Source organism: Mus caroli, unplaced genomic scaffold (genome assembly GCF_978045245.1).
Source record: "Mus caroli unplaced genomic scaffold, Mus_caroli_1 scaffold_8, whole genome shotgun sequence".
Taxonomy (NCBI): domain Eukaryota; kingdom Metazoa; phylum Chordata; class Mammalia; order Rodentia; family Muridae; genus Mus; species Mus caroli.
The window spans coordinates 56584734-56612138 of record NW_028227263.1 but is presented as its reverse complement, the minus strand read 5'-3'; the positions used below and the strand labels follow the sequence as shown (position 1 = coordinate 56612138).

Here is a 27405-nt window from a genome sequence, read left to right as displayed (position 1 = left end):
GAGGTAAGTCAGAAACACGGGTGACTCAACTGTCAGGCTCATGTGACAAACTTACATTCCATTTAATATCAGTATAAACCTGTCATATGATGCCTAAGCATCCAGAAATCAACAATGCCTATAAGGGTTTGTTTGGGTTTTGTTTTGAGGGGGGGCGGGGTGTCAAGCAGGGTTTCTCTGTGTAGCCCTGGCTGTCCTGGAATGCACTCTGTAGACCAAGCTGGCCTTGAACTCAGAAATCCACCTGCCTCTGCCTCCCAAATGCTGGAATTAAAGGCGTGAGCCACCATTGCTCGGCGCCTATAGAGTTGAGAAGTCATTTCTGAAAGAAATCAGACAGACTGAGTGTTCCCTGTGCTGTTTCTGCCTATACTGAATAACATTTATTCCCCTTACCCACAATGTATCGTCTGTCACATGTGTCTGGATTTTCCTTTAGATTATCAGTCCTGGTCACCTCTAGAATCCCCATCACATCTCACATAGAATATTCTCAATAACAATTAATAAGGAACAGAAGAAATGGAGGAGCTAGAGAAAGTACCCAAGGAGCTAAAGGGATCTGCAACCCTATAGGTGGAACAACATGATGAACTAACCAGTACCCCCGAGCTCTTGTCTCTAGCTGCATATGTATCAAAAGATGGCCTAGTCGGCCATCAATGGAAAGAGAGGCCCATTGGACTTGCAAACTTTATATGCCCCAATACAGGGGAACTCCAGGGCCAAAAAGTGGGAGTGGATGGGTAGAGGAGTGGGGGGGGAAGGTATGGGGGATTTTTGGGATAGCATTGGAAATATAAATGAGGAAAATACCTAATAAAAAATATTAAAAAAAAAAAAACAAAGCACTCAGGAAAAAAAAAAAAACTCAAAAAAAAAAAAAAGATTCCCTGAGTCATCCAAGACTTCAAAATTATATTTAATAAGATGCAGGAGAAAAAAGTCACTGAATTACTTTTCACAGGCCGTGATCTTCCCACCGTTCCCACTTCGCTCAACCTTGTCCAGCAAGCTGACGCTTGTCACTTTAGCAGGAGAGATAGATTGCCTCTCACGGTGTTTCTTGGGCGATGATATCTCTAAAATAAATAACAAATGTAAATAATAAGAGGCATTCTATTCAATTCTCAAACAGCTAAATAGTAGCTAAATACACACATAACTGCTGAAGGTTTTTACCAAGGAATCGTTTCATGTAACCGTGTTCTTTCTTTTGTTTAAGTATCTCCTGTCTTATTAAGACTGAGTGTGCCCTAGAGTTTACCTCATGCATTTATGCTATTTATCACAACCTGGTCAAGCAACAGAGATTCAGCCACCAAACAGATAGTGGTGTAAGAGGCTGAGAGTCACAGGGTTAAAGCAAGATACAGAGTTCAGGAATAAAAGGTGTTTATAAGAAATAATATTATTACTGATGGCTATTGTAAAAGTTGTGGTTTGAATGTGAGATGTTCCACATAGACTCGTGTCTTTGAACCCTTGGTCCCCAGTGGGTGACCCATTTGAGAAGGTTAGGAAGGAGCCTTTAGGAAGATAGGACATTGCAGACACCTTTAGCTCCTTCGGTACTTTCTCTAGCTCCTCCATTGGGGGCCCTGTGTTCCATCCACTAGCTGACTGTGAGCATCCACTTCTGTGTTTGCCAGGCACCGGCATCGTCTCACAAGAGACAGCTATATCAGGGTCCTTTCAGCAAAATCTTGCTGGCATATGCAATGGTGTCTGCGTTTTGGAACAACAATATGAACTAACCAGTACCCCCAGAGCTCATGTCTCTAGCTGCATATGTAGCAAAAGATGGCCTAGTCAGCCACCATTGGTAAGAGAGGTCTTGCAGTTTGGTCTTGCAAACTCTATATGCCCCAGTACAGGGGAACACCAGGGCCAAGAAGTGGGAGTGGGTGGGTAGGGGAGCAGGGCAAGGGGAGGGTATAGGAAACTTTTGGGATAGCATTTGAAATGTATATAAAGAAAATAATAAATTTTTAAAAAGTGGAAAAAGAACTGACAAATTTTTTTAAAAAATTTATATATTAAAACCTGTGAAAGTTTTTCCACTGTATATTAAAAATAACAAAAAATTTAAAAAGAAGAAGAAGATAGGACACTCAGTCTTAATAGGGCAGGAGATATTTAAACAAAAGAAAGAGCACGGCATATGCAGAATCACTGAAGGTGAGCCTTGAGGTTTTACGGGTGGGCTCTACTTCCTGATCAGTGTCTGTTTCCTGGCCCCAGACACAATGTGACCCACTGGCCTCCCACCCTGCCATGCTTAACCCCTGGAACCCAACCATAAGCCAGAATAAACCTGTCCTTCCTTAAGTTGCTTCTTGTCAGATACATTTTTATAACCAGGAAAGTAACTAATACATTATTAACCTTATTTACTTTGATATTTATTTACTTATATTTACATAGAAGTTACTAAGTAACACCACCTAGCACATAAGAGTCAAGAGTAATAAACTATACCCACAAACCATTGGCCTACCCCTGGCTCCTTCTTCTTTGTCTGACTGGTCTTTCAACTTGATCTTCCTTGGTCTGTTCTCTCCACCTTCCTCTCCAAAAACCTCCACGGGTGTTTTGTTCTCTGTCTCTTTGTGCTCAATCCTAAGAACAAATCAAGATGTTTGTCTTCTGCTCTGGTCCTGAACCGATGACTGTGTGAACTCTCAATTTTGGGAAGCAACGCACCCCCTCACTGATTTCTCAACAAGCGTACTTCCTTCAAGGGGGTGAAATATGTATGTGCCTTGCTAACTATATAGAACGAACTCTCTTTGAGGCCAAATCTGAGAGTCTGCCAAGTCCATAGACCCTTGAACCATGGGCCCCCCCCACAAAGAGCTTGATATAAGGAAATTGCTTGAACACTTTAATTTAGGGTTTTTTTTTTTTTCCTTTGGTTTCAGTTTGGGTTTTTCTGTCCATTTTACATCTGTGAGAGATGCCTGTTAGCTTAAAGTCACAAAATCGTTGCCTGGTTACTGTACCCTGCAATAAGCACTTCTCTCCTTCCTCCTTCCATTTCCCCATCCTCTCCTTATGTTAAAAATAGAAGGACCTGCAAAAGGATGGGTTAGGAAGTGGTGTCCAGTTGGTGTATACAGTTGAGGGTTTCTTTGGTCTCAGGGGTGAATTCAGGGCACTCCCACTGGAGTGAGGCTGTGTGCCTTTAAATAAATTCAAGGGCCAAACTTCACATAAATAAACTCTACCATTTGTTTTGAGTATTTGACTCTTCACACCCATTTCAATATGCTCATATAGAGTTCTTTCACCACCTCTTAGAATGAATGCTTCAATCAAAAAACTACCAAAAAAGGTTCATATAAGGTGACTTAGTAGGTAAAAGCACTTGTCCCCAAGCCTGATGAACCTGGGCAAGTTCAATCCCTGGAGCTCACATGGGGGATGAAAGGAACCAACTCCTGTAAGTTGTCCTCTGGCCTGCGTGCATTGCACAGTGGCATGCCCATGTCCACACATGGATAAATAAACAGACTAATTAACCAATGAAAAACAGAGGACAGATAAATATATCTTCCCAAACAATGAAATCAAAATGATTTTGAATCCATTGGGGCTTTTTGGTTTTGGTTTTGGTTTTGGTTTTGGGTTTGGTTTGGTTTTGGTTTGGTTTGGTTTGGTTTGGTTTGGCTTTTGGTTTTTTGAGACAGGGTTTCTCTGTATAGCCCTGGCTGTCCTGGAACTCACTCTGTAGACCAGGCTGGCCTCGAACTCAGAAATCCGTCTGCCTCTGCCTCCCAAGTGCTGGGATTAAAGGCGTGCACCACCATGCCCTGCTCATTGGTTTATTTTTAAGGAGCAAAGTAGCCATTTCTTTCTAGCCTGGACATTCACCAGCTCTGTGGGCATTTCAGCTACTAGATACAAAGGTTGACTAACGGATCTCTGAGTTCACTTTGATTCTTCTGAGTATGTGTCAACCAGCTTTTCTGCCGGGGGGTGGGGGTAGGGGGGTGTTCCAAACCTAAACACAATAGGAGATCAAATACATAAAATATTTGAGAAAAACATTACTCTATGAAGGTGGCTGTTACTACCCAAGTTTCCTTCACCTAACCTGAATGCAAGTCAATGGCATGGCAATGGAGATTAGGACCACAGGGCTGGAGAGGTGACTTGGTGGCTAAGATCTCAAACTGCTCTTCCAGAGGACCCAAGTTCAATTCCCAGCACCCACGTCAGGCAGCTCCCAACCATATGTAATTCCAACCCTTGGAGAACCTGACACACACCTCTGGCCTCCAAGGGCATCCACACTCATGTGCATTAAACACAAACAATTAAAAATAATGAAAATAAATATTTTTAAGAGGTTAAGAAAGTCAGAGCACACTGGGCAGCAGTGGTGCATGCCGTTAATCCCAGTACTCTGGAGGCAGAGGTGGTTGGAGATCTCTGAGTTCCAAGCCTGCCTGGTCTACATAGTGAGTACTAGGCCAGTTAGGGCTACACAATAAAATCCTACCTCAAAACAAATGAATAAATGAATAAATAAATAAATAATGTCAGAACACACAGTGACAGTGTGTGGGTAAGAGCCAAGCAGGAAACAAAACGCAAGCCTCCAGGGCTCTTCTTTCTGTCTTCTTACTAACACTATTTTATTTCATTTGCTTAAAATAAATAAAAAAATAATTAAACTAATTTATAGCTCTATAAAATGGGGAAAATTGCAAAATGTACATTATACAATTATAATGAAGAGTGACTGTAATACTACTGAGAAAGTTCCTAACTGTTGAACATCTGTTCCAAAGAGAAGCTACTATTGCTATTGTTACAATTATCACTGCTATCAGCAGCCCCCAAGAATATCCACCATCCTCTTGAGGATACAGTGTGCTTGGTCATAATAGTCAGTGCTTAGACAGGACATTTGCTGGGAGCTGAAAGAAAAAAGGCATCAGTGGAGGAAGTGGAAGAAAATAGAGGAAACCTACTAAGTGATAGTTGTACTAATATTGCAGGAACTAAGATGAACGACACGTAGGGTCAGAATCTTTTGGGTTCATCTTTCTAAAACTTAACCATAGAAAATATACGCAATAAACTCCTGGCTGGTGCTTATACAGAGATGGTAAAGGGAGAGATGGAAGGGAGTGAGAGAAGCAGAGATGGAGGCAGAAAAGGGGAGAGAAGAGCAGAAATTAGTTTGGGAAACAAATACAGCCCAATAAGCAAGGAGAACTGGTGCCAGGATTAACCCATAGAGCAACACACTCACCTTGGAAAGGCCATCGCGCTGTTGGGACGCTTTCCGTAGGACTCTCTGCTAGACAGCACCGAGTCCATGGTGCCAGGCCTCTGGGGGCAGAGACAGAGGTTATGCCTCAGCTGTGACCCTGGACACACCAAAACACTGCAGGATGCCTCCAAGACAATGCTACCAGTGGGCTGTTGGTATTTATTCAGTGTTCAGTGTACAGCAAGGAGTGACCTCCCTCATCAAAGTTCACCTGGGAAGCTGAAAATCACTTCCACAAATGCTGCCTTCTCCCAAGGCATCTACACTTTCTGAAAATTTCCCTAAGAGTTGACCCTTCTTTTAGACCTCTTTGGAAAGTGAGCAAATGTCTAGAAACTATAGAAGAATACAGCTCTGATTCCACTGTTGGCCCACAGGACCCTAAAAATAGGCAGTTCATAAATAGCTGCTTGCTGCTAGCTGCTTTGTCTCCTCAGGCACTATGTTCATGGGGGTAACAATCAGATCGACCTTGCAGGATTTTAATGAGGTACTCCGTGGACCTGTGTTCGAGAGCACACAACCAAGTTATTGTAGTCATCACTTTATATAATAACCACATTATTACCATGGATTAATGTGTACAATTATTTCTGAATGAATGCTATAGCCTACAAAGGACTTTAATGAAAATTCAAAAAGAGGTGATTTTTTTTTAATCACCAAAATATGCACATAAAGTTTCCCATTCCCAGAGGTCTATTTTGTGGGTCCATACTGAGGTTTAAATTATAGGACATCTGGTGGTCAAACTACCACTCCCCGGCATGTTTCCCGGTGTTTGCCGAGTACAGGAGATGTTAAGTAGTTCTGATTAAGCCAGAGCTCCGGGGAGAGACTCATCCACACTGTCAAGCCGGCAGCCTGACTTCTCAGCTCCGGAACACTGTGTGCATGGTGCCTCTTGAACCTGACGGGAGGGATACAGCGGAACACCTTCATTGACCAAACTCTTTGTCATACAATATAGTCTCAAGGCTGGTTCTTTTACAGAGTTTAAATGTCACACTTCGGAGTTCAGTGTACCAAATAAAACATCAGTTCCTTTTTAAATAGTGTTTAAAATTCAGCAGAGTCCTCTAGAGTTAGAAAGAAGCCAGTCAGGTGCTTGGGCCCTTCTTGTAAATTCAAAGTCTGCCTTGTGTTCTTACAGCTTTCTTTTTCCACACACTGGGTCAGCATCCGTCTTAGAAATCCTGCATAAAATAACATTGTGTGGAAAACTCCCAGGATCCTCCTTATACAGGGCCCACTTCTCCAATCGCCACTGCACAGGACCATGAGGGGAGAAATGGACCGCTGGGCCGGCCTTCATAAGCTTTTCATTTAAAAAAAAAAAATCAAGCTTCCACTCTATTGGATTTTTGTGATGATTCAATTAATTCTTGTCATTTTTATTAGTGCCTAGAGGTGTACAAAAGGCACGTTAAACACTGGATAAGTGCTCCTGATTATTTCTTTGCCTCTTTAAATTCTGTGCTTCTAACTTAGCACGGACATCATGCCAGCTCCTTAATGGTTAACAGTGATGGTGACACCCATGAAATTTACTTTATGGCACTGTAAACTAAAAGCTAAAAATTGTGCATCTAAGGAGATGGCTCAGCAGGTAAGAGCACCAGCTATTCTTCCAGAGGACCTTGGTTGGATTCCCCACTACTGGGCGCTCACAACGCTCTCAATTCCATCCTCAGGGGATCTGGAGCCCTCTTCTGGACTCTATGGACATTAAACACACATGCACAGAGAAACGTGGACAAAACACAGTAAAAAAATTAATAATAATAATAATAATAAAAGTGAAAAAACCTTCAAGTATGTTTGCATGGTTTAAATTAGATTTTGTGGTAAACTTTCTAATAGTACAAGCTGCAAAACCTGAGTGCTGAGGAACCCTAGGCTTGAATTCCTGTGCTAGCTTTATCGGACTCGCTTGGGCTTCACAGTGGACCTCTCTGCACCTCCGCATTCTGCATGGAAAATCAGGGTGACAATCTACGACGCTGCTTTTGTAGTATGTTCAGATTAAATTAATGATGCATGCAGGAGAGCTTTGTCAGAAATAAGATAGTATAAAATGTCCGGATCTGTGAGTGTCTATTTCTTTTACCATTCTTTGGTTAGCACTGATTCAAAATTTGGGTGCCAAGGAACTGACCATTTATAGCATGCATTTTCACACACTCAGAAAAACTGTCACTTAAAATACGTCAACACAAGCTTTTCCATTTTTTTTTTTTTAATGGTATTCTGGGAGGCTGAGAGGGTGGTTTGAGACAGGGTGCTCTGGCTGTCCTGGAACTCACTATGTAGACCAGGCTGGCCTCAAACTCAGAGATCTGCCTGCCTCACAAGTGGTAGGTTTGAAGGCGTGAGATGCCGTACCTGTTCCAAACAGTCTTTTTTCCTTTTTGTTTTTTAATATTACTACCAAATAGACTTTCTTAATGGCAGCATGTTCAGTCAGAACCACTCAATTATACAATATATTATACAATCTCAATTGGCTCTGTTGATATGAAAGTGGGGAGCACCACTCCCGAGTTTTGGTTCCCAGACTCCCCAAGAGTGCAGACTGTGAGTGTGGTCCTATTAACTGTTTTAGGTTCCTGCCTGCTACCTTACATGCCTGCTATGCTGAATTGTAACCTGGAACTGTGAGCTAATCTAAACCCTTTTTGTCAGGCTGCCTTGCCACAGCAATAGACATGAAACCAGGAGAGTTAGAAGAAGAAAACAATTTACATTTGCAAGGGCTTTAGTCAAGATGCCGCTTCCATCCATCGAACAGAGGAAGTCCTTATAAAATCTCATCTTCACTTTGCTGTCTCTGATCGAAAGGACCCCAATTCCTTTGAATGTGAACTCCACGTTCTGTTTGACGGAAATGGATCTCGATAAAAAAAGTAGTGTCTCCTTAACACACCCTTCTATTGTATCCCTGTTAAACGGACCCTCCAGGGATATCATGACAAAATTAAGTGGAACAACTGGAATATCGCCTAGAGAAGAGAAAGAGTGGGAGAAAGGTGATTTTACTAAGATACATAGTAAAGATTACGATAAAGACACTTAAATAATTACCTGATCAATATTAAAAAACAGAATTACCCATATTTTCCCCTTATACTTGTAATATTGTTGCAGAAAATGAATATAATGGTCATTGATACATGCGCAATTTCACCTAAAAGTATAATATATTTTGCCCATAATAAAAATAATTATCTAAATCATCTAACAAGGATTTTGTTTTCTCTAGGGAACAGAGCAGTGCTGAACTGCCTTTATTCTAGTCTCAGTTTTCTGAGGTTTTCAGCTCTCTAGTCTTTCAGAACACTCTGCAGCAGTGTGAATTTTTGAAATTGTAAATATTTGAAAAGATAACCATCCTCACTGGAAGTTATCTTTCATGAAACTAAGTCTTACACAAAGGTATCAAAGGAGCCGAAATACAGAAAGCTCTCCTTTCCGAGGAGCTCATAAGTGACAAGATTGCATCGTCCATGAAAGGAAGTAAGGACCTGTTTGACTAGAACTGGTGTAGGAGCTGTACAAGGTCAGAGAAAAGTCAATAGCAAAGAGGCTGGAGAAGACCATGAAAGATAAGGGCCACTGGCAGAGGTGCAAGGAGCGTGCTCCAAGAAGTCTCCTAACACGAATTACTCTTTCAAATGCTCGCTTACTGCTGAATGCTAAGAATTAGCAGAAATCCTATCAAATGTGGCCTTCACTACATCAGCCCAGTCTCCTTCACAGTGAGCAATGGTTCTCTAACATCTCTCTCTGCTCTCTTTAATGTACATCTCTTAAAAACAGAAGGTCTGCCTGCCTGCTTTCCCGTAGCCCATTGCATCTCTGCATAGAGTCTTCCAGCCCACTTATGTCAGGGAAGACCCTTTCTCTCATGGTGGATGAGCCAGTGGGACACTTGCCAATCTCTCCTTTTCCGACCTATCAGGGACCTGCTGATGATGACCGCTTCTCTCTTATACCTGTGCCATGGTTCTCCAACTTCCTCCTTGGTCTACTTGTTGGTTTCCCTCTTCCTTTGCTCCTTAGACTGAGGGGCTTGGGCTAAAGTTTTGATGTTCGGATATTTATTGATTTGGGAGGGCTGATTTTTTCCACAGGATTCCATCCTTGTCTGCTTCTTTATTTCCTCTGCTAGGTAAACTCACTCCAAGAGCTGTGTTCTCTGGGGCTCTTCTAAGGCCTGGGATCACCTCTGCCTAAACATCCCTACGAGAATGGCAGAATGCCAACAAGTTTCAAAATGAGCTTGTTATATTACCATCAAGATGATCACTCACTGTTTTCTGAGCAAGAAGTCTGAGTGACTACATAGCTTTCCCCATTCTCACCTAGTCCCATCAGCTCCCACCTGAACTCTCTCCTATACCTTCCACGCTGACTCTGCCTCCACATGGGCTTTTGTCTTATTTCATCAACTTGCAGTAACACAAAAGGCTCTACCAAAGCTAAAACTGGATTGGTACCAAAATGTACTGCCCAAGCCTGTCAGCAATTCCCATGGGATGAATCCTAACACCCTTATCACACGAGTGAGCTTTACCTATTATTTTTGTCATAATTATGCCCCACCCCCAGTTTGCTATAGTAAACAGCCATGCCCAGACTGTTCCCAATGGGGTTCACTCTGTTTCGAAGTCTTGGTGTGTCCTTTCAATTCCTGAGATATCTCGTCCCACAGTTTCTCTATTTGACAAAGCCTCCCTAGATGGAGACAGGCATGTTTTCCTATGCATAATATCTGATCTAGTTCCTGGACCAAGGCTGCTGTTTTGCACCCCTTCATCCTAAGAGTTTCAGAGTAAGAGCCACATCTTACTGACTACTGAAAACTGCTCTACAGTGTTTGATAATCTAGTTAGTTAGTAGTGAGTCATTTGAACTCCAAATCTAAGATGTAGACAGGTTGTTCTTTTGAACTACTTAATTCTGATAATTCTATACCCTATAAAAAATGAGTTGTAGATCTAAACTACCTTTTAAGATTATGATACAAGATCCAAAGTGAAAATAAACTCAATTCTAAAGCAAATGTATTCTTTAAAAAAAAATCCACTTTATAGCCGGGTGTGGTGGCGTATGCCTTTAATCCCAGCACTTGGGAGGCAGAGGCAGGCGGATTTCTGAGTTCGAGGCCAACCTGGTCTACAAAGTGAGTTCCAGGACAGCCAGGGCTACACAGAGAAACCCTGTCTCGAAAAAACAAAAAATCCACTTTATCTCTATTTCCTTTCATATTGTTTTTTATAAGACATAAAATTTTAGGTTGAATGGCTGACTGACTTTTCTTCAAACCCACCATACCGAATATATGCAGAGTAAATTTTCAGTACAGTTTGTTGGCACTTGTTTTTCCAGCATATCTTTTGTTTGCTTGTTTGGTAGCTTTGGTGTTTGAGGCAGAGCTTTACTCTATTTGTCCAGCCAGCCTGAAACTCGCTGTATAGCTCGAAGTGGCCTCGGATTTGTGGCAATCCTCCTGCCTCAGGCTTACAAGAGCTGGGATTAGAGGATGAACCACTGTACCTGAACACCTGACTTACTTTATCCTTTTCAGAGAGAGTCACACTGGAAATGAATTTTCTGGAACGTTAACTTAGAGGAAAGGTATAGTTTTTCTCTTGCTGCTGCCTAGGATAGACCATTTCTCTTCAGCCATACCTGAATGTGATGCAACGGAAAACTGAGGAAAACTGGGAGGAACACAGACCTTGGGAGCTGAGCCCTCCACAGTGGACAACCAGTGCAGCAGGATTGGTGAGAGCTATACATTGAGATGGGATGTAAGTTTATAAATACAGCAAGGTTCAGTTTGGTTTATTTACCACTGTAGCACTAGAGCCCTCAATAAACATGTGTGGAAGAAAAAGGAAATTGAAGGAAAGGAAGAAAGGAAATATGGAAGGACTGTTTTAGGGTATAAAAAAAAAAACCTATCAGTTAATATGGATTACGTGCAGCTTTATTAAATTCTAACTTTTAACAATTTAACCATATACATGATAGAGACATTTTTTCCCTCACAGCTAGCTAAACAAGGTTTTTTCCTCTCATTACCCAAAGAACCTAAATTAGATTTCTCTTCTTTTTACCCACTTTTAATTTCTTAGAATCTGAAACGTGAGTATAAGCTGGTAGAACTCTGTTGCATAGCTTTTAAATGAACTTTATTTTCCCATGCTTTTCCCATGCCTCTTAAGTTATTAGTATCTAAAAATGGACTCCCCCCAGCTGGTAGGATGACTCATAGGATAAGGACATGTGCCACCAAGCCCTGAGGACCTGAATTCAAACCCTAGGACCTACATGGCAAGAAAGCTATGATTCCCATAGGTTATTGTCTGACCCCTACATGCATCCTGTGGCACAATACACATACACACACATACATACATACATACATACATACATACACACACACACACACACAGTGACGCACAAGTCTCTCAAACCGGAAACTAATACAGCACCTACCAAGTTTTACCCTTTCCATTTGTCTCAGCAAGCCAATAAGTTTCTGGGGAAATCTCAACTGTTAAAATGATTTACCAGGAGAAAATACTTTGTTTTGTTTGAGTCCGTGGGTCTGCACTAACTTCTCTGCCATGATAAACACCGGCCTCTGCACTAGAACAAACTTCTTGTTTCCCACCTCAAGCTGCTGCCTCGAGAAAGTGAAAGTCCCAAGTCCTGAAATCTGAACACCCTGAAAGGAAAAAGGGAGACAAAAAGAACATCGCACACAACTCCATTAAAAGACAGAGTTTGATAATCATCCAATTGCCAAAAAGAAACTGAAGATTTAAGCCTTGGGCTTAAAAATCTAGTAATCTCTGTAGGCCTTGTTGATAGATATCCTATTTCTATGAAAAGTTTATGGGTACCATAGCTTTTAAAAAATCTATATCAAATATGTATATGACATAAATTCAATCATTTCCAAATTACTGAAGTCTTGGTTTTCTTATTCTCTCAGATGTTTTTGTCTGCTGTTTCAAGTCAGACAACTCACTAATGGGAGAGGCAGTGGAGGGATGAATGAGCAAGTGTAGCCACGTATATATGACAATGTCATAATGAAGACCAATATCCCATGTGCTAACCAATAAAGTTGGATAAGTGGGGAAGATGAAATGGAATCAGGCAAACCAGCATCCAAGGCATCACCTACAATGTAGTCTTGGCTGCTGAGTAAATGCAAATACCGCTTAACCTCGAGGTCTCTGATATGACATGTGATACCCTAAAGATATTATACACCCATGGCTACAAATTCAAATATGCAAGAACAGAAAAAAAAAATCATGGAGTGAAGGGAGCCAGCTAGAGTGTATAATGGCCAGGACATGCATGCATCTTTCATGCAAAAGGGAGAACACATCATGGGTTACAGCCATGGTTGCATGCAAAAATGGAAGGCCAGTATCAAAAAGCCTGTTGATTTTTCAAGAAAATGGAGAGAGAGAAAAAAAGCTTTACAAATACTCTGCCAATGTTAAAAGGTGATAATTCAAATTTCCAAATGAGACAAAATAAGTTTGAAATTTTCATTCAGCCATGGACTGTCATAGTTAGGACATGTGAGCAGGGTATAAAAGTTCTACAACCTCCTAACTGCCTCCAAACTCCTCCCAAAAAATCTCTACCTAGTTCTATAGCATTTAAACCTAAGACTTAACCTAAAGAAACAGTCTAATCACAGGCACTTTCTCATTTTGCACTAGCTGAATTTACTTTCTGTATTTATACCTTCCAATTACAAGTTATTCCAAGAAAAAAAAATGGCAGAACAAGAAGTTTTATACCCTTCCACAACCATGCCAGAAACTATCAGCCACAAATAGATCTCATCTAGTTTCTTTACATAAACCGAGACAGAGCGGCCTGTGCTCTCTATCACTAAAGGGGAAAAATTTACAGATGTGTTGTCTAAGGATAATATCCAGCTTGTTACAAATTCTACATGTATCAAAAATTAAAATTAAAATAAAGGAGTGGCAACCTACACTACTCCCAGCAAAAGTATTTAAGCCTGCATAAGAAATAGCTCTTGGGCTTCTGTGTTGAAATTGGCACATAAAGCCTACCTTGTGCATAGTTAGCTGCCGTTCCACAAAATCTGAAACATTTGCCCAGATAGTAGAGACTTCTGAAATTCAAACAAAAATGAAAACAATTTATGTGAGCAACCATGCAATAGGATCTAAGCCTAGTAAGCAAAAGTATAAGTATGAAATGAGTAATTGAATGGTAGTAACGTCTAATTCATACAGAACAGAATATAAAATCATTCCCCCAAGTTAACTCTCCTGTTAACTAAAGGTCATGCCTATAAGTTCCAAAGACATGGTTTTAATTACAATAATAATAGAGCCAGGAGTGTTGCTCAGTGAGCAGTGTTCACCCAGTGTGTATAAGGCCCTAGCTTCAAACCTCAGTACTACAACAAAAGGAGGGGGGTTGTATGACTCAGTAGTAGAACAGGCATGAGTCCCTGTGCTCAATCTTAGCACTAAACAACAGTAATAATAGTGAAAATAATAATGATAATAATAATAATGTAAAGAAAATCTCTCCAGAATAAAAGGAAATCAGTCATGCTTCATTATATTCTAATATATGGAGTATTTATCAACTAAAATCTAGTTGTTTTTTTGACTCCATTCACAACAGTTCTAAAGTGTTTGCTCTGGACCACCTGAATTAACATGAACTCTTGCACTGTCCTCTAACACAGGAACAAAGCCAAGGGCCATTGAGACATGAAAGGCTGCCTACTCTGTACATTAACTGTCCCTACTCTGCTTTTTCTAAATTCTCATGTTTATGTGTCACTTTTAACTCCAGCTATACCCTCTCTCCACTGCTGTTGCTCTGTGGGCTCCCTGTGCATCCCAATTCACTACTTTTAGTATGGTTTGTTCTGGAAATAACAAATACACTAATAAATATCTACAATAACTTATAGAACTAACTATGGGAAAGGGCCCTAGACCATTTTTTAATAAATATACAGACATTATAATTCTATTTTGATTTGAAGGCTTTCTGTATTTATCTTCTTGTACTCAATTTAGTTCTTCTTCCCCTAACCTCCAAAACTAGCAAAAACAAACAAAAAACAAAAACAATTACCAATACTATAGCATTAACATGTATAATGAATATGTAGCCTGGATATGAGTAGCACTTAATATAGAAAATTATGTCTTACCATCTTAAGTCTAAACATATATTATTGGTGATAATTTTCAATTACAAACTTTTCACAAATCAAGAAGGCTAAATTTTAATTAAAATAAAAGACTAAGAAAGTCTTTTGATAATTTCTAACAGTCTGCCACTTGGGGACATGTTTGAAGCTAGCCACAAAAGACAATTTTTCTCCCAGATTGCCACTTGGGGACATGTTTGAAGCTAGCCACAAAAGGCAATTCTCCAACAATGCAAACTGTTACTATTTTTCTCTTAATGGTTTAAACTACTAACTAAAGCAGGAAAATTAGAGCCTTTAATTCTGACATATCAGGGTCATAAAATACTTTTTACTAATAATGTGGCAGGAAACAGGAAGTTTGCTGAACAGGAAGCAGCAGTTTTTCTCATGAGCATCTTGGAACCAGTTTAAAGATGGAAACTCATGACCAAGGATGAAACAAGTGTGAACACAAGACACACTGTGAACCGGTAGTGTGTGGTCTTTATAAATCTTGCCTTTCCTCCACTGTGCCCATCCCATGGCAATCACCCTCCTTGCTCCTTACCCAATAGCCCAAAGGTTTCAACCCCTTGTTGCTAAGAAGTAACAAAGTCAACTAAAGGTCAGGAGTGGTGCTGCATACCTTTCATCCCAGCACTCAAGAGACAGTGGCAGGCGGATAGCTGTGAGCATGATCTATATAGAGTGTTCCAGGACAGCCATGGCTACATAGTGAACCCTGTCTCAAGGAAAAGGGGGCGGGGGAGAAGGAGGTCTGGCAATCAATCCCAACTATGTACTGAGTTAAAAATTCTCATTGTCAACATAAATGTCATTAACTCACTAACAAACATCTCACTCTTCTGATTCACATGGAGAAATTTCAGGATTGTGATGGCAAAACTGATAAAAAGTTTATGACCACATAAAATGCAGCTCATGGGCTGGAGAGACGGCTCAGTGGTTAAGAGCACTGACTGCTCTTCCGAAGGTCCTAAGTTCAAATCCCAGCAACCACATGGTGGCTCACAACCATCCATAATGAGATCTGACTCTCTCTTCTGGAGTGTCTGAAGACAGCTACAGTGTACTTATGTATAATAAAAAATAAATCTAAAAAAAAAAAAGACGCAGCTCATATTTCAGGAAAATTATCTGTACCAAAGAGAGAATGACTTAACCAGGTCCAGGAGAAACTGTAGACGTTGGAACCAAACCCCGATAAAAACGTCTTTGATTTAGTTGGGAATTTGAGCATGGTCTTTGTTGATTGAGATAATGTATCAAAGTCTATGGTAATGTTTTATTCAATAAAGTTAGACAGGCAGAGTTACATAAAAGAGTTAATTGTTTATACGGAAGTTTGCTATTTCTCACTGGAGAAAGAGGCTCTAGGCCTCTACAATTCAGTGAATAGATTCGTAAATGTTACCAATTAGGATTCCTAAATAATTTGTTCTAATGATCAAGCTTTAGAAAGATTACCACTAAACCTCAAAATGAAAATAATTTCAATACTTTCTAAAAATCAATTTCAATGTAACCTTTGACATTAGGCTAAAAAAGGAAAAGTCTGATTATTTGACAAAACCCAGCATTCCTCTCACACAGACACACACACAAACATGCACACGGACTCAGAAAATTAGTATATTGGATGACTTTACATTCAGTACAAAGAAGTATCTGAGATGGCTAACTTATAAAGAAAAGAAGTATCTAGAACTCAGATTTGGAGGTGTTCCAAGCTCAAGATCAGGCATCCCAGTGACTAGGCCTTTGTGTGATGGTGCATATGATGGGAAAGTTTGTATGGAAGAGATTGTGTGGCCAAATACGGAACTAAAGAGGGAGAGGAGAGAGGAAGGACTGGTGTTCTGAAATCCCCAGGTCGCAACTTTAATGATCTTTTTGGAAGAACCTTTTCCAAGTGGGCTTGTGTTTCCACACCCTAGAGCCTTAGATGAGTCACCCTCAAGTCACTTTCCAAAGACTGTAGCATCTTCCTTAATGGTGGTCATCTCTTTAACAATGACAGCGGACTTGAACTCTTTCTAACTCTTCTGCTATGAACCTCAGCATTCCTGGCTTCTTTTCTGGTCTATTTTTACTTTAATTTCTCACTATAAATCAAGCTAAAAGTTAATGACCATGGCATAGCCTAAATGTTACCCTATCTTGAAATTCTCTCCGCTAGGTAAATCACTCTGTTCTTTTAAAATTCATCCTCACACAAATCTCCAGCAGATTTGGCAGAACATAACCGCTGTTTGCCTCCCTAGAACCCAGCATGAACGGCCTCTCATCAGTTCTTGGATACAGTCTTGGTTCTCTTCTTGAATCTCACAAGCAGTCTCTATTCTTCATATTCCTACCCACACTGGTTTTCTCTCACCAGGGCGACCCACTAAGCTCTCTAGCAACCAACTCAGCACCTTTCTCCACACCTCCTACAAGCCAGTTCCAGAAAGTCTGTGCACCCCGTGGTCAGGTTTATTGCACCAACTGACTCCACTTCTGGGTATATTATATCTCAACAGATGAACATAGGAGAGGGAGGGCATTTTGACTCGGGGTGTATGTAGGTCCTCATTATGGAGAAGGCACAAAGATTAAAATGTCTCGCCGGGCGTGGTGGCGCTCGCCTTTAATCCCAGCACTCGGGAGGCAGAGGCAGGCGGATTTCTGAGTTCGAGGCCAGCCTGGTCTACAAAGTGAGTTCCAGGACAGCCAGGGCTATACAGAGAAACCCTGTATCGAAATAAATAAATAAATAAATAAATAAATAAATAAATAAATAAATAAATAAATAATAAATAAATAAATAAATAAATAAATGGTAAAATGTCTCAGTCTGTGGTGACAGGACTCTCTCACAGGAACCGGGAAGCAGAGAGCCCACCCAGTCTGGGAGCAGGGCCATACTATAGCCCTCAGAAGAATGCCCAGTGACCCATCTTTGCCAACTAGGTTACACAATGTCTCCCACAGAGTGCCACCAAGCTGGATGTAAGCATTCAAACATATAAGCCTATGGATTTCACAATTAAGTCATAATTAACAAGGTTAATAGATAAAAGCGATTTTTCAATATAGTTGCAATGAATAAGGAGAATTTAAAAATTAAACACAACTTATAATTCTAAAAAAATGAAATATTTCGATATTGATCTTTAAAACACGTATAAAAAAACGTATAAAATCCATGAGAAAATATTCACAAAACTGAGGAAAGACATCAAATCAAATAACTGTGTAGTAGAACATTTTGTGGATAAGAGGTTTAACACTGTCAAGATGTTAGGTTTCTATAGACTCAGTCAATGTTAGCTTCCCAGTGGCCCATTTTTTTTAAACATATCAGCAAACTCATTTGAAGCTTACAAAGAGAAGCAAGACACAAAATAAACAACAAAATGCTAAAGATGTAACAGACAGGAGCTGAGAGTACATGACTTTTAATCCCAACACTTTGGAAGCAGAGGCAGACAGTACTCCCTCCCCTCGAGGTGGAGAGGAGAGAGGGCTTGGCCTGGGCATGGTGACTCTCCGAAGAAACTATGCTAAAAACTGGACTGCATCTTGCTACTGCCACCAGTGAGTTCTCTGTGAATATTACCTGTTTACAAACATCACTTTTCTTTAACACACCTGCAAGATGTCAAGGACAAAAATAGCTCTGCCCTTTCCTGAACTCTGAAAAAAAGTCATTTGAGACTACAGTGGGAAAGCTTTTCTCTAGGTAGCCACAAGGGTTTTAATCTTCCCTAGGTAATGTGGTTGGAAGGTTGTTTTCAGTACTTAGTACTAATCAGGCAGTGCATGGCTTTTTTTTTTTTTTTTAATAAAAACCCAGAAACAGAAACACACACACACAAACACACACACACACACAAAGCAATACCTGGTGGCTCAAGTCTGGCCATAGGAAGGTAAGCTCTGAATCACGCTTTTAGCACAGTAAGGTCTAACACCACCACCGCCGCCGCTGCCGCCACCACCACTACACACACACACACACACACACACACACACACACACACCTGCATCAAGTCACTTACCCTCTTGGCTCAGCGTCGGCAGTGTGGGCAGCACTTGCCTGCACAGGTCCTGAAAACTTGGCCCAACCCTGTCCAGCATCTTCGGTCCCGATTGACTCCGTGGTGGGTCCTCAATAGATAGTCTCTTATTTATTATATGGAGTTTGCACTAAGGTGACTTCCCCACCCTCCAGCCCTCTTTGCCCAGAATTTAGGGTGTGCTTTTAAAAGTCTTGAAATGTTTTGATATTATTTTTCCTTAAATAAACATTCTTTGTCGCCGTCCCTCCCCGGTGATCTGGCTCGCGGATAACCTGTTCCCCCAACACGAAGCCAGAGCACTGCCGCTCGCTAAGCCAGAAGTGCACATCCACGTCCACCCAAACAGCGAGGGCCTCCTGCAGATGGAGGGTGGAGGGTTGCTGAACTAAGAAGGCCTTGGGAAAGGGACGGCTGAAAGTGTTGCTATGACGCGACAAAGCCTCGCTCGGTTGCTAGGGCCTCAAGGCCCGGCCCCCTAAGAGAATCCGATCTGTAGAAAGCTCAGCCAGCCACTTTAGAATGTCGTTTTTAAGAGAAAGAAAGGAAAAAACAAAACAAAATAAAAACAAAAACAAAACAAAACAAAACAAGAAACCCAAAACCTTTGTTCCTTCCTTCTTACTCAGGGCAGTGAGAAGACCTGGCCTTGAAGACGGTCCATACTGTAATCATTCAGCGCAAACGGTGAGAGGGGGGGTGGGGGGGGGTGGATCTGATTGAGGATTTGAGTTTGCGCTGAACTCTGTCAAGGTTTTGTTTTGTTTTGTTTTGTTTCCAGGCTCCCCTCTTTGGAACTGGAGGGCTGGAGAATGAAGGCAGTTCATGTTTTTATTTCTGCTCTTTTCCCCTTTCCTATAGAGAAAGGAATGGGGCAGACCTATTCCTGCAGATGACTTTGGCGTTCTCCTGCCTGCTAGGTGTGCACATGTCAAGCCCATCCGGAAACACGGCTGTCAGCATCACAGAAGTGCCCTGCCTTCCCCTGCGGGCATTATGCTACCCTAAACTATATATTAGCTTGAAAGTGTTTGAACTTTCTTTAAAAAAAAAAATTATTTATTTATTATATGTAAGTACACTGTAGCTATCTTCAGATGCACCATAAGAGGGCACCCAATCTCATTGTAGATGGTTGTGAGCCACCATATAGTTGCTGGGATTTGAACTCAGGACCTTCAGGAGAGCAGTCAGTGCTTTTAACCGCTGAGCCATCTCTGTAGCCCTGTGTTTGAACTTTCTAAGGTGTGTGTGTGTGTGTGAGAGAGAGAGAGAGAGAGAGAGAGAGAGAGAGAGAGAGAGAGAGAGTCATTTATGTGGTGGCTATCTGTTCCTTTGACTTGCCTATTTCTGTGAATAAAGGACATATTAGCCATCCCCCTCTTGAGGAGCATTTGAGTTGTTTTCATTTGCGGACATTGGGAATAACGCTAACTAAAGGCATCCTCTTACAAGACTTTTGGTTTTGGTAATATATACTCATCTCTCACGTGCACATAACTCAGAGTACATTGGTGGGTCATGGAAAAGACGTGATTGGTTTAGATTACGCCAAGTACATTTCCACGGTGGTTGCTGCTATGAAGAGCCGAGAGGAGCTATTGGCCTGTGATGTGAACAGAGGCCGGAGATGTTAAACCACCACCTGAAAGGAAAGGAAGGTGGTCCACAGTTGCCATTTTTAAACATCTTATCTGATTTACATGTTTACCAAACCCAAAAAAGGATGCTTTGCAGCTGAGAATAAAAAGACTGCATTTGTACACTTGAACCAGGGTGCTTCTCTTTGTGTTGCATTGATAACGACTATTATACAGACATCGTTATGCCTCACAATATCATACTTGGACAGCAACACACTCACACATAGTGTCTGTGATGGCGAGTTTTCATTGTGAACTTGAAACAACGTGGACTCACTTGGAAAGAGTCCCAATGAGGGATTCACTAGATTAGATTTGCCTGTGCACCTGCCTGTGAGAATTGTCTTGGTTATGCTCATTGATACGGGAACACCTAGCCCACGATGGGTGGCACCGTGCCGTGGGCAGGGAATCCGAGACCCTGTTTATATGGAGGTGGGGCCAAGCACAAGGTAAACACGCACACTTTCATTTCTCTCTTCCCAACCTGCAGTGTTTGAAGTGCCTGCAATTCTGTCTTCCCTGATATAATGGGACTGTAACCTAGAACAATGAGGTGGAATAAACCCCTTTCCCCTCCAAGTTGCTTTTTTATCTAGGTAGTTTATCACAGCAACAGAATGAAAGTAGAATAACACTGTATGTTATTTTTACAGTGTAATAGTTTTATATTATATTATTATTACAGTATCATGCTAGAGATACTGTATTAATTTTTTTTTTTTTTTTAGTATAGGTAGGTCAGCTCTACCACTCCTGGGCATATACCCAAAGTGTAGGGGAATGCCAGGGTGGGGAGTCGGGAGTGGGTAGGAGCACCCTCATAGAAGCAGGGGGAGAAGAGATGGGATAGGGGCTTTCCAGAGGGGAAACCGGGAAAGGGGTAACATTTGAAATGTAAATAAATAAAATATCCAATAAAAAAGTGGAGGGGGGGAGAGAGAGATCGAGAGCAGTGCAGAGAGCCAGGGGAACAGGAGGAGGCAGTTTTCCTGTTCTTATCTCCTCAGCCTTCATAGAGGATGCGCCATGCGAGCTCTACCACACATGAGGCATGGTTGGTGGCCTTACTCTACGCTCTGGTGTTCCTACCTCCCGAAATGCCTTCCTCTTCCATTGTAGAAGGTTTACATTTTCTCTTTATTGTGAAGACTTTCATCATCTTTTCAATCAAAACGAATATGTCTGTCTTAATTATTTTTCTGTGGCTGTGACCAAGGCAACTTATAAAAGAAAGTTTTGATTTACCTATGGTTTCAAAGTTAGAGACCATGATGGCAGAGCAAAGGAATTGCTAAAAGCTCATGCTTTGATCTAAAAACCACAAGGCAGAGAGAAAACACTGGGAACAGTGTGAGTCTTTTGAAAACTCAGAGCCCACCCTCAATGACACACCTAATCTTTCCCTAATCCTTCTGTTAACTGGGGACCCATACATTTAAGTATATGAACCTACAGTAGCCATTCTTTTTTTAAAGATTTATTTATTATAAAAAATGTATAATTTATAATAAATAAAATAATAAATAAATAAATAAGATTTATTTATTTATTATATGTAAGTACACTATAGCTATTTTCAGATATACCAGAAGAAGACATCAGATCTCATTACAGATGGTTATAAGTCACCATGTGGCTGCTGGGATTTGAACTCAGACCTTCAGAAGAGCAGTCAGTGCTCTTAACCACAGAGCCATCTCTCCAGCCCCTTTAAGATACTCTTAAGTGGTCCATAAGCATTTGCAGTTCAATGAGTCCAATATAGTTGAACAAAGACAATGGATGAGAAGGTGGGGAAGTTAGGAAGCAAGGGTTGACCCAGGAAAGCAATGGAACTGCTGTAATTTATTTAAGATTTATTTTGGGGCTGTGCATGGTGCCACATGACTTTAATCCCAGTACTACGGACATAAAGGCAGGAGGGTTTCTCTGAGTTTGAGGCTAGCCTGGTGTACATAGTAAGTTCCAGGACAGCCAGACCTACACAGAGAAACACTGTCTCAAAAAAAAAATTTTTTTTTTTAATATGTGTCTGTGTGTGCCTCTGTGTGTGTATTGAATGTTGGGGGCCGGGGGTCCCTTCAGAAGACAGGTGTCAGGTCCCTTGGAGCTGGAGTTGCAGGTGACTGAGACACCTGACATGGGTTCTGGGAACCAAACTTTGGTCCTCAGCAAAAGCAGCAAGAGCTCTTAACCACTGAGCCCTCTCCAGTCCCCAGCGGTGGGAACTATTAGAGATATAACCAAGGTAGATATTCCATACAGCCCACTTCCCAAGGTCTGGGCCCTACCTAAGATTTGAAAACCCAATCAAAGCCAAACAATAAAATCACCATAATTTAGTCTAAATCCACACATTCCACACACCTGGGAAGCTTGCCTTCTCTTCCTTTTTGTTGTTATTGTTGCTGCTGCTGCTGCTGCTGCTGCTGCTGTTGCTGTTGCTGTTGTTTTGAAATGATAATATAATTACGCCATCATCACCTTCCACCTCTAACTTTCCTATACACCCCTACTTGCTCTCTTACAATTCATGGTTTCTTCTTCTTCTTCTTCTTCTTCTTCTTCTTCTTCTTCTTCTTCTTCTTCTTCTTCTTCTTCATTGATTCTCCATTTCCTTTGTTTGTTGTGGTTATTTTTTCAAGACAGGGTCTCTCTGTGGAGTCCTGACTGTTCTGGAACTCACTCTGTAGTTCAGACTGGTCTCCAACTCAGAGATCTGCCTACCTCTGCCTCTTGAGTGCTGGAATTAAAGGCATGAACCACTACCACATAGGATTTTCTTAAACTGGAGTTCTCATTCCAACCTCTATTTCACCTTTGTACACAAGTCTCGGATGTTATTCTGGGTTAAGTAACCCTCTTCAGAACTTGAATTTCTTCAATGTTTCATGAATGGCTATTTAAGCAAGCTTGCTAAGATCTGCTCAACACTTTGCCAGGATCCCTGTATACACGCCCTCTGTACAGCGCCATCTAATGGTGATAGGGGGTAACTACTTCTAGATTGCCTAATTTGTACTCCAGCTTTCAGAGGCCTTGAAAAATCCTATTAGTCACAGCAGTTCCCAACTTGTGAACCACGACCACCATAGGGGTCACATATTAGACATTTACATTATAATTCATAGCAGTAGCAAAATTACAGTTATGAAGTAGCAACGAAATCATTTTATGGTTGTGGGTCACCACACCACGAGGAACTGTCCCAGCATTAGGAAGGTTGAGAACCGCAGTGAAGAGGGAAAAAAGCCGCCTGGGTCTGCATGAGTGTGTTAAGCAAGGCCAAGCAGTCTTCTCCGGACTCCTATCTTCTTTCACTTTCCCCTCCTCTTGTTTTGTCACATCCTGAATCTTCCATCCTTTTCTCCTACGTTTTGGTTGTTTGATGGTAAGAGTACAGCTGGCTTGCAATTGCAGTGTTCTGATCCCGTTAAGAGCATCCAGATGTTCTTTTGGAACTCACACATCCGTGTTGTGCATGATCTCGGTGGGACAAATTTCCCAGTGACCACACAGTGTTCCAGAAGCTGAAGGGAACAGCCCATACCACCCCTGACTCAGCAGGACCTGGGGCTACGTTAGCAACCAAAGCTCATGTGAGAAGGTGATTCAGGGGTTCAGACACACACGGCAGGAAAATCTGAAAGGCAGCCATGCAGAGGTGGCCCGCTTTCCTCTCTACCAATCAAAGGAAACTGTCAGGGCTCATACGGCTCTCCTTTCCTTCCATTCCTACCTGTCTGACTCTTGCAGCTTCTCTCACTGTGTAGCGTCCCCCCACGGACTTCCAGTAACTCCCTCAAAATAACGCACGGTAACGTCTGTGACCTTGTCGCTGACAAATTTATAAAAACAACTAAATGTCAGACTATTGCGTTGGTACCAACAGAGACAGGCTAGCCACTCTCCCACGAAGCGGTCAGATGAAAGAGACCTATTTAAAGCCTAGCTTAAATTACCCACCCGGTTCCAGCAGAACCGCATGCTGTTAACATGACGATCCGTCAAAAACCAGAGGAAGAACAAATGCCAGTAAGAAGATTAGACAGACTTGCCTAATGAAGATTAGACTGTGTAGTTCTGGGATAGAAATTAATCCACCTAACAGCACACCAAATCTTTTACTTTAGGAGAAAAACAGCTGCAGCTGGCAGGAACTCCTTAGCTGGCCCCTACTCTCCCCCACCCCGACTCCCAGGAGCATATAGATGCGTCGCAGATAGGGGGGAGGGGGTGTGCACGCACACATCCAGTGGGAACATCCTGCAAGAGAGTTTACGGGATACAAAGGGGCTGGAACTTTATCTGGTGCTTTCATAAAGAGAACATAAAGAGTGGCTTTCATAAAGAGAACAGAAGCAAGATTTGTTCTTGAGATGTTTGGTTTCTGACAGCTTGAGCAGGCAGTCCTACCTGGCTCTCACGCAAGGTGAGGGAGAGAACGCATAATGCCAAGTGCTGCTCTCTACCTTGGACTCCATCGACTGGGGAGAATTCAGCTGACCCATTAGTGAAGGGCAGCTCTGGGTTTTAGTAAGGTCTAGCTAATGCTTAGAGAAAAGAACTTGGAGCAGAGACATGGCTTGGTAAGGAACACTAGCTGGCAAGCATGAGAGGCAGAATTCGGATCCCTAGCACTCTCATAAAAATCCAGAGATGGCCCAGCACAGCTGTGACTTGAACCGAGATGGGGAAATCCCTGGGGTTTACTGACCAGTCTAGCTGAAAATACGGCCTCCAGGTTCAGTGAGACTGAACTGTACTGGGGAACAAGAAAGAGAATGATAGAGCAAGATACCCCACATTTCTGGGAAAATTAACATTCCCTTTTGGGGGTTCTAAGTCTTGATTAATTGACTGATTAGTTGATTTGTTTGTTTGTTTGTTTGTTTGTTTATATATGTCTATGAGTACATGAGTGCTCTACCTACATGTACACCTGCATGCCAGAAGAGGGCATCAAGCCAGGTGGTGGTGGCACACGCCTTTAATCCCAGCACTTGGGAGGCAGAGGCAGGCAGATTTCTGAGTTTGAGGCCAGCCTGGTCTACAAAGTGAGTTCCAGGACAGCCAGGGCTATACAGAGAAACTCTGTCTGGAAACAAACAAACAAACAACAACAACAACAAAAAACACAGAAGAGGGCATCAGATCACATTAAAGATAGTTGTGAGCCACCCTGTAGTTGCTGGGAATTGAACTCAGAATCTCTGTAAGAGCAGCCAGTGCCCTTAACCTCTGAGCCATCTCTCCCCCAGCCTCTAGTTCCTAGTGTTGTTAATAAAAGAATTCAGAGTCGGGCGTGGTGGCGCACGCCTTTAATCCCAGTACTCGGGAGGCAGAGGCAGGCGGACTTCTGAGTTCGAGGCCAGCCTGGTCTACAAAGTGAGTTCCAGGACAGCCAGGGCTATACTGAGAAACCCTGTCTCGAAAAACCAAAAAAAAAAAAAAAAAAAAAAAAAAGAATTCAGAAACAGACTAAGAAGAATGTCAATGTCACTAGTCTAAAATAAAAGAGCAAACAGGCTGTTAATCTCAATGGTTTCCAGGAGTTGAGAGATGGAGAAGAGAAAGCTATGCCCTTTGAACTAAGGTCCCTACTAAGTTGGCATGTCTTAGCAACGAAGGTCTGCAGGTAAGCACATGACAGACCAAAGGAGTGGGGAGCTCAAAGGACAACTGAGAAAGTCCCGAGTGCTAGGGAAAGCATGCCTGGGCTCTGGGCATCTGAATGAAAGAAGGCAGAAGGAAGGGGGAGAGTTAGAGTCTCCTGAGTTTGGAGTCAGAAAGTGGACAGGCTCTTCTCAGTGTCTTTCTGGGAAAGATAAGTGTGATGTCTCATTAGGGGGACAACTAGTATTCTGAGAACTGGGATATTAAACATAATCAAATGCAGACTGCACTCCTTTCAATGGAAGGGACAGATGCTCTAATAGTGTCTAAATGTAACCATCACAGAAGACTTTGAGTTCTTGTTATGATCTTTTGAATTATTTTATCATTCCATCATTTCTAGTTTAGTCTCCAGGTCTTGTTTCAGAACCACTCCCATGAAACTTTGTGCCAATTCCTTCCTAGAAGTCCTTTAGCAATGTCCCCAGCACTGCTCCTCACACATGTAGCATGTCTAGTTTACAGCATTGGGAGATTGCTCTAATATGGTTCTCTGGACTCTTGAAAAGAATGTCTCCATTAGTCTCTCTCTCTCTCTCTCTCTCTCTCTCTCTCTCTCTCTCTCTCTCTCTCTCTCTCTCTCTCTCCATTCATTTTTCCTTCTGTCCCTTCCTCTCCTCTATGAGTCTGTCCGTGTGCACACTCCAGGTCTGCTATCAATTATGAAGGCAAGCTTTTATTCTCAGGCCCTCCCATGCTGCAAATGGAAAAGCAATTATCTGAAGAACCCAGTACATTTTTCTGTCTTGACTTCTCACTATCTGAGTTCTTTGAGAACAACTTAACCATGAGCAAGCAGCTGCTTACAATGCCCCTCTTACTGGACTTGATACGTACATGTAGGTATAACCAAAACAATGAAGCAGATGAGCAAATTATCCCTAATGAAATTCCAATAAAAGCCTGCTATATAAAACAACACTTTTGACATTATAAATAGTAACTTTGGCCACAGATCTATTTTTTATTTTTAATTAGAAAACACACATACACAAATTTAAAATCTTAACTATTCTAAGAGTAAATACAATGGTATTAGGTTTATTTACATTGTTTTCAGCCAATACCCAAAACTTTCTTTTGAAAAACTGAAACCTCCCCCCATACCTCTCCCCCTACATGCACACCTCGATAACTACCATTTCCCTTTCAGTTCCCATGACTGATGCTAGGTACTTCAGGGAAGTGGAACCATTTGTTCTTTGTTTTGTAACTGGCCGACGTCATTCACATTGTAGCACATGTGGAAATCCTTCTTCTCGAAGGTTCTTAATCACACCCTTGTGAAATTATCCATCTGCTTATCCATCCATCTATGCTGAAAACAAACTTATCCTTCATTGCTGAAGACTTTACCCAGGTTTCTCAACCCTTTCACCACCCAGGTCATTTTGTTTTAATTTTTCTCTTTCAAAGAGACTTTTTAAAGGGCAGCTTTAGGTTCATGAGAGCAAAATGAGAATGGTGAACAGTTCTTAAAACCTC

The 27405-nt window shown here is 41.6% G+C and overlaps 1 protein-coding gene across 1 annotated transcript in view; it reads right to left on the bottom strand.

Moving 5' to 3' along the window:
- The window catches only part of Ccdc81 (coiled-coil domain containing 81), a 40549-nt gene extending 21549 nt beyond the window's left edge, over positions 1 to 19000 (bottom strand). The window contains exons 1-7 of the mRNA XM_021167437.2: positions 18581 to 19000; positions 13408 to 13469; positions 11870 to 12026; positions 8033 to 8289; positions 5267 to 5346; positions 2501 to 2622; positions 959 to 1082 (exon numbers count right to left, since the gene is read on the bottom strand). Of these exons, the coding sequence (XP_021023096.1) occupies positions 959 to 1082; positions 2501 to 2622; positions 5267 to 5346; positions 8033 to 8289; positions 11870 to 12026; positions 13408 to 13469; positions 18581 to 18659 (881 nt within the window). The 5' untranslated portion in view covers positions 18660 to 19000. The remainder of the gene's footprint in view (positions 1 to 958; positions 1083 to 2500; positions 2623 to 5266; positions 5347 to 8032; positions 8290 to 11869; positions 12027 to 13407; positions 13470 to 18580) is intronic.
- Between the last annotated feature and the right edge of the window lie 8405 nt (positions 19001 to 27405).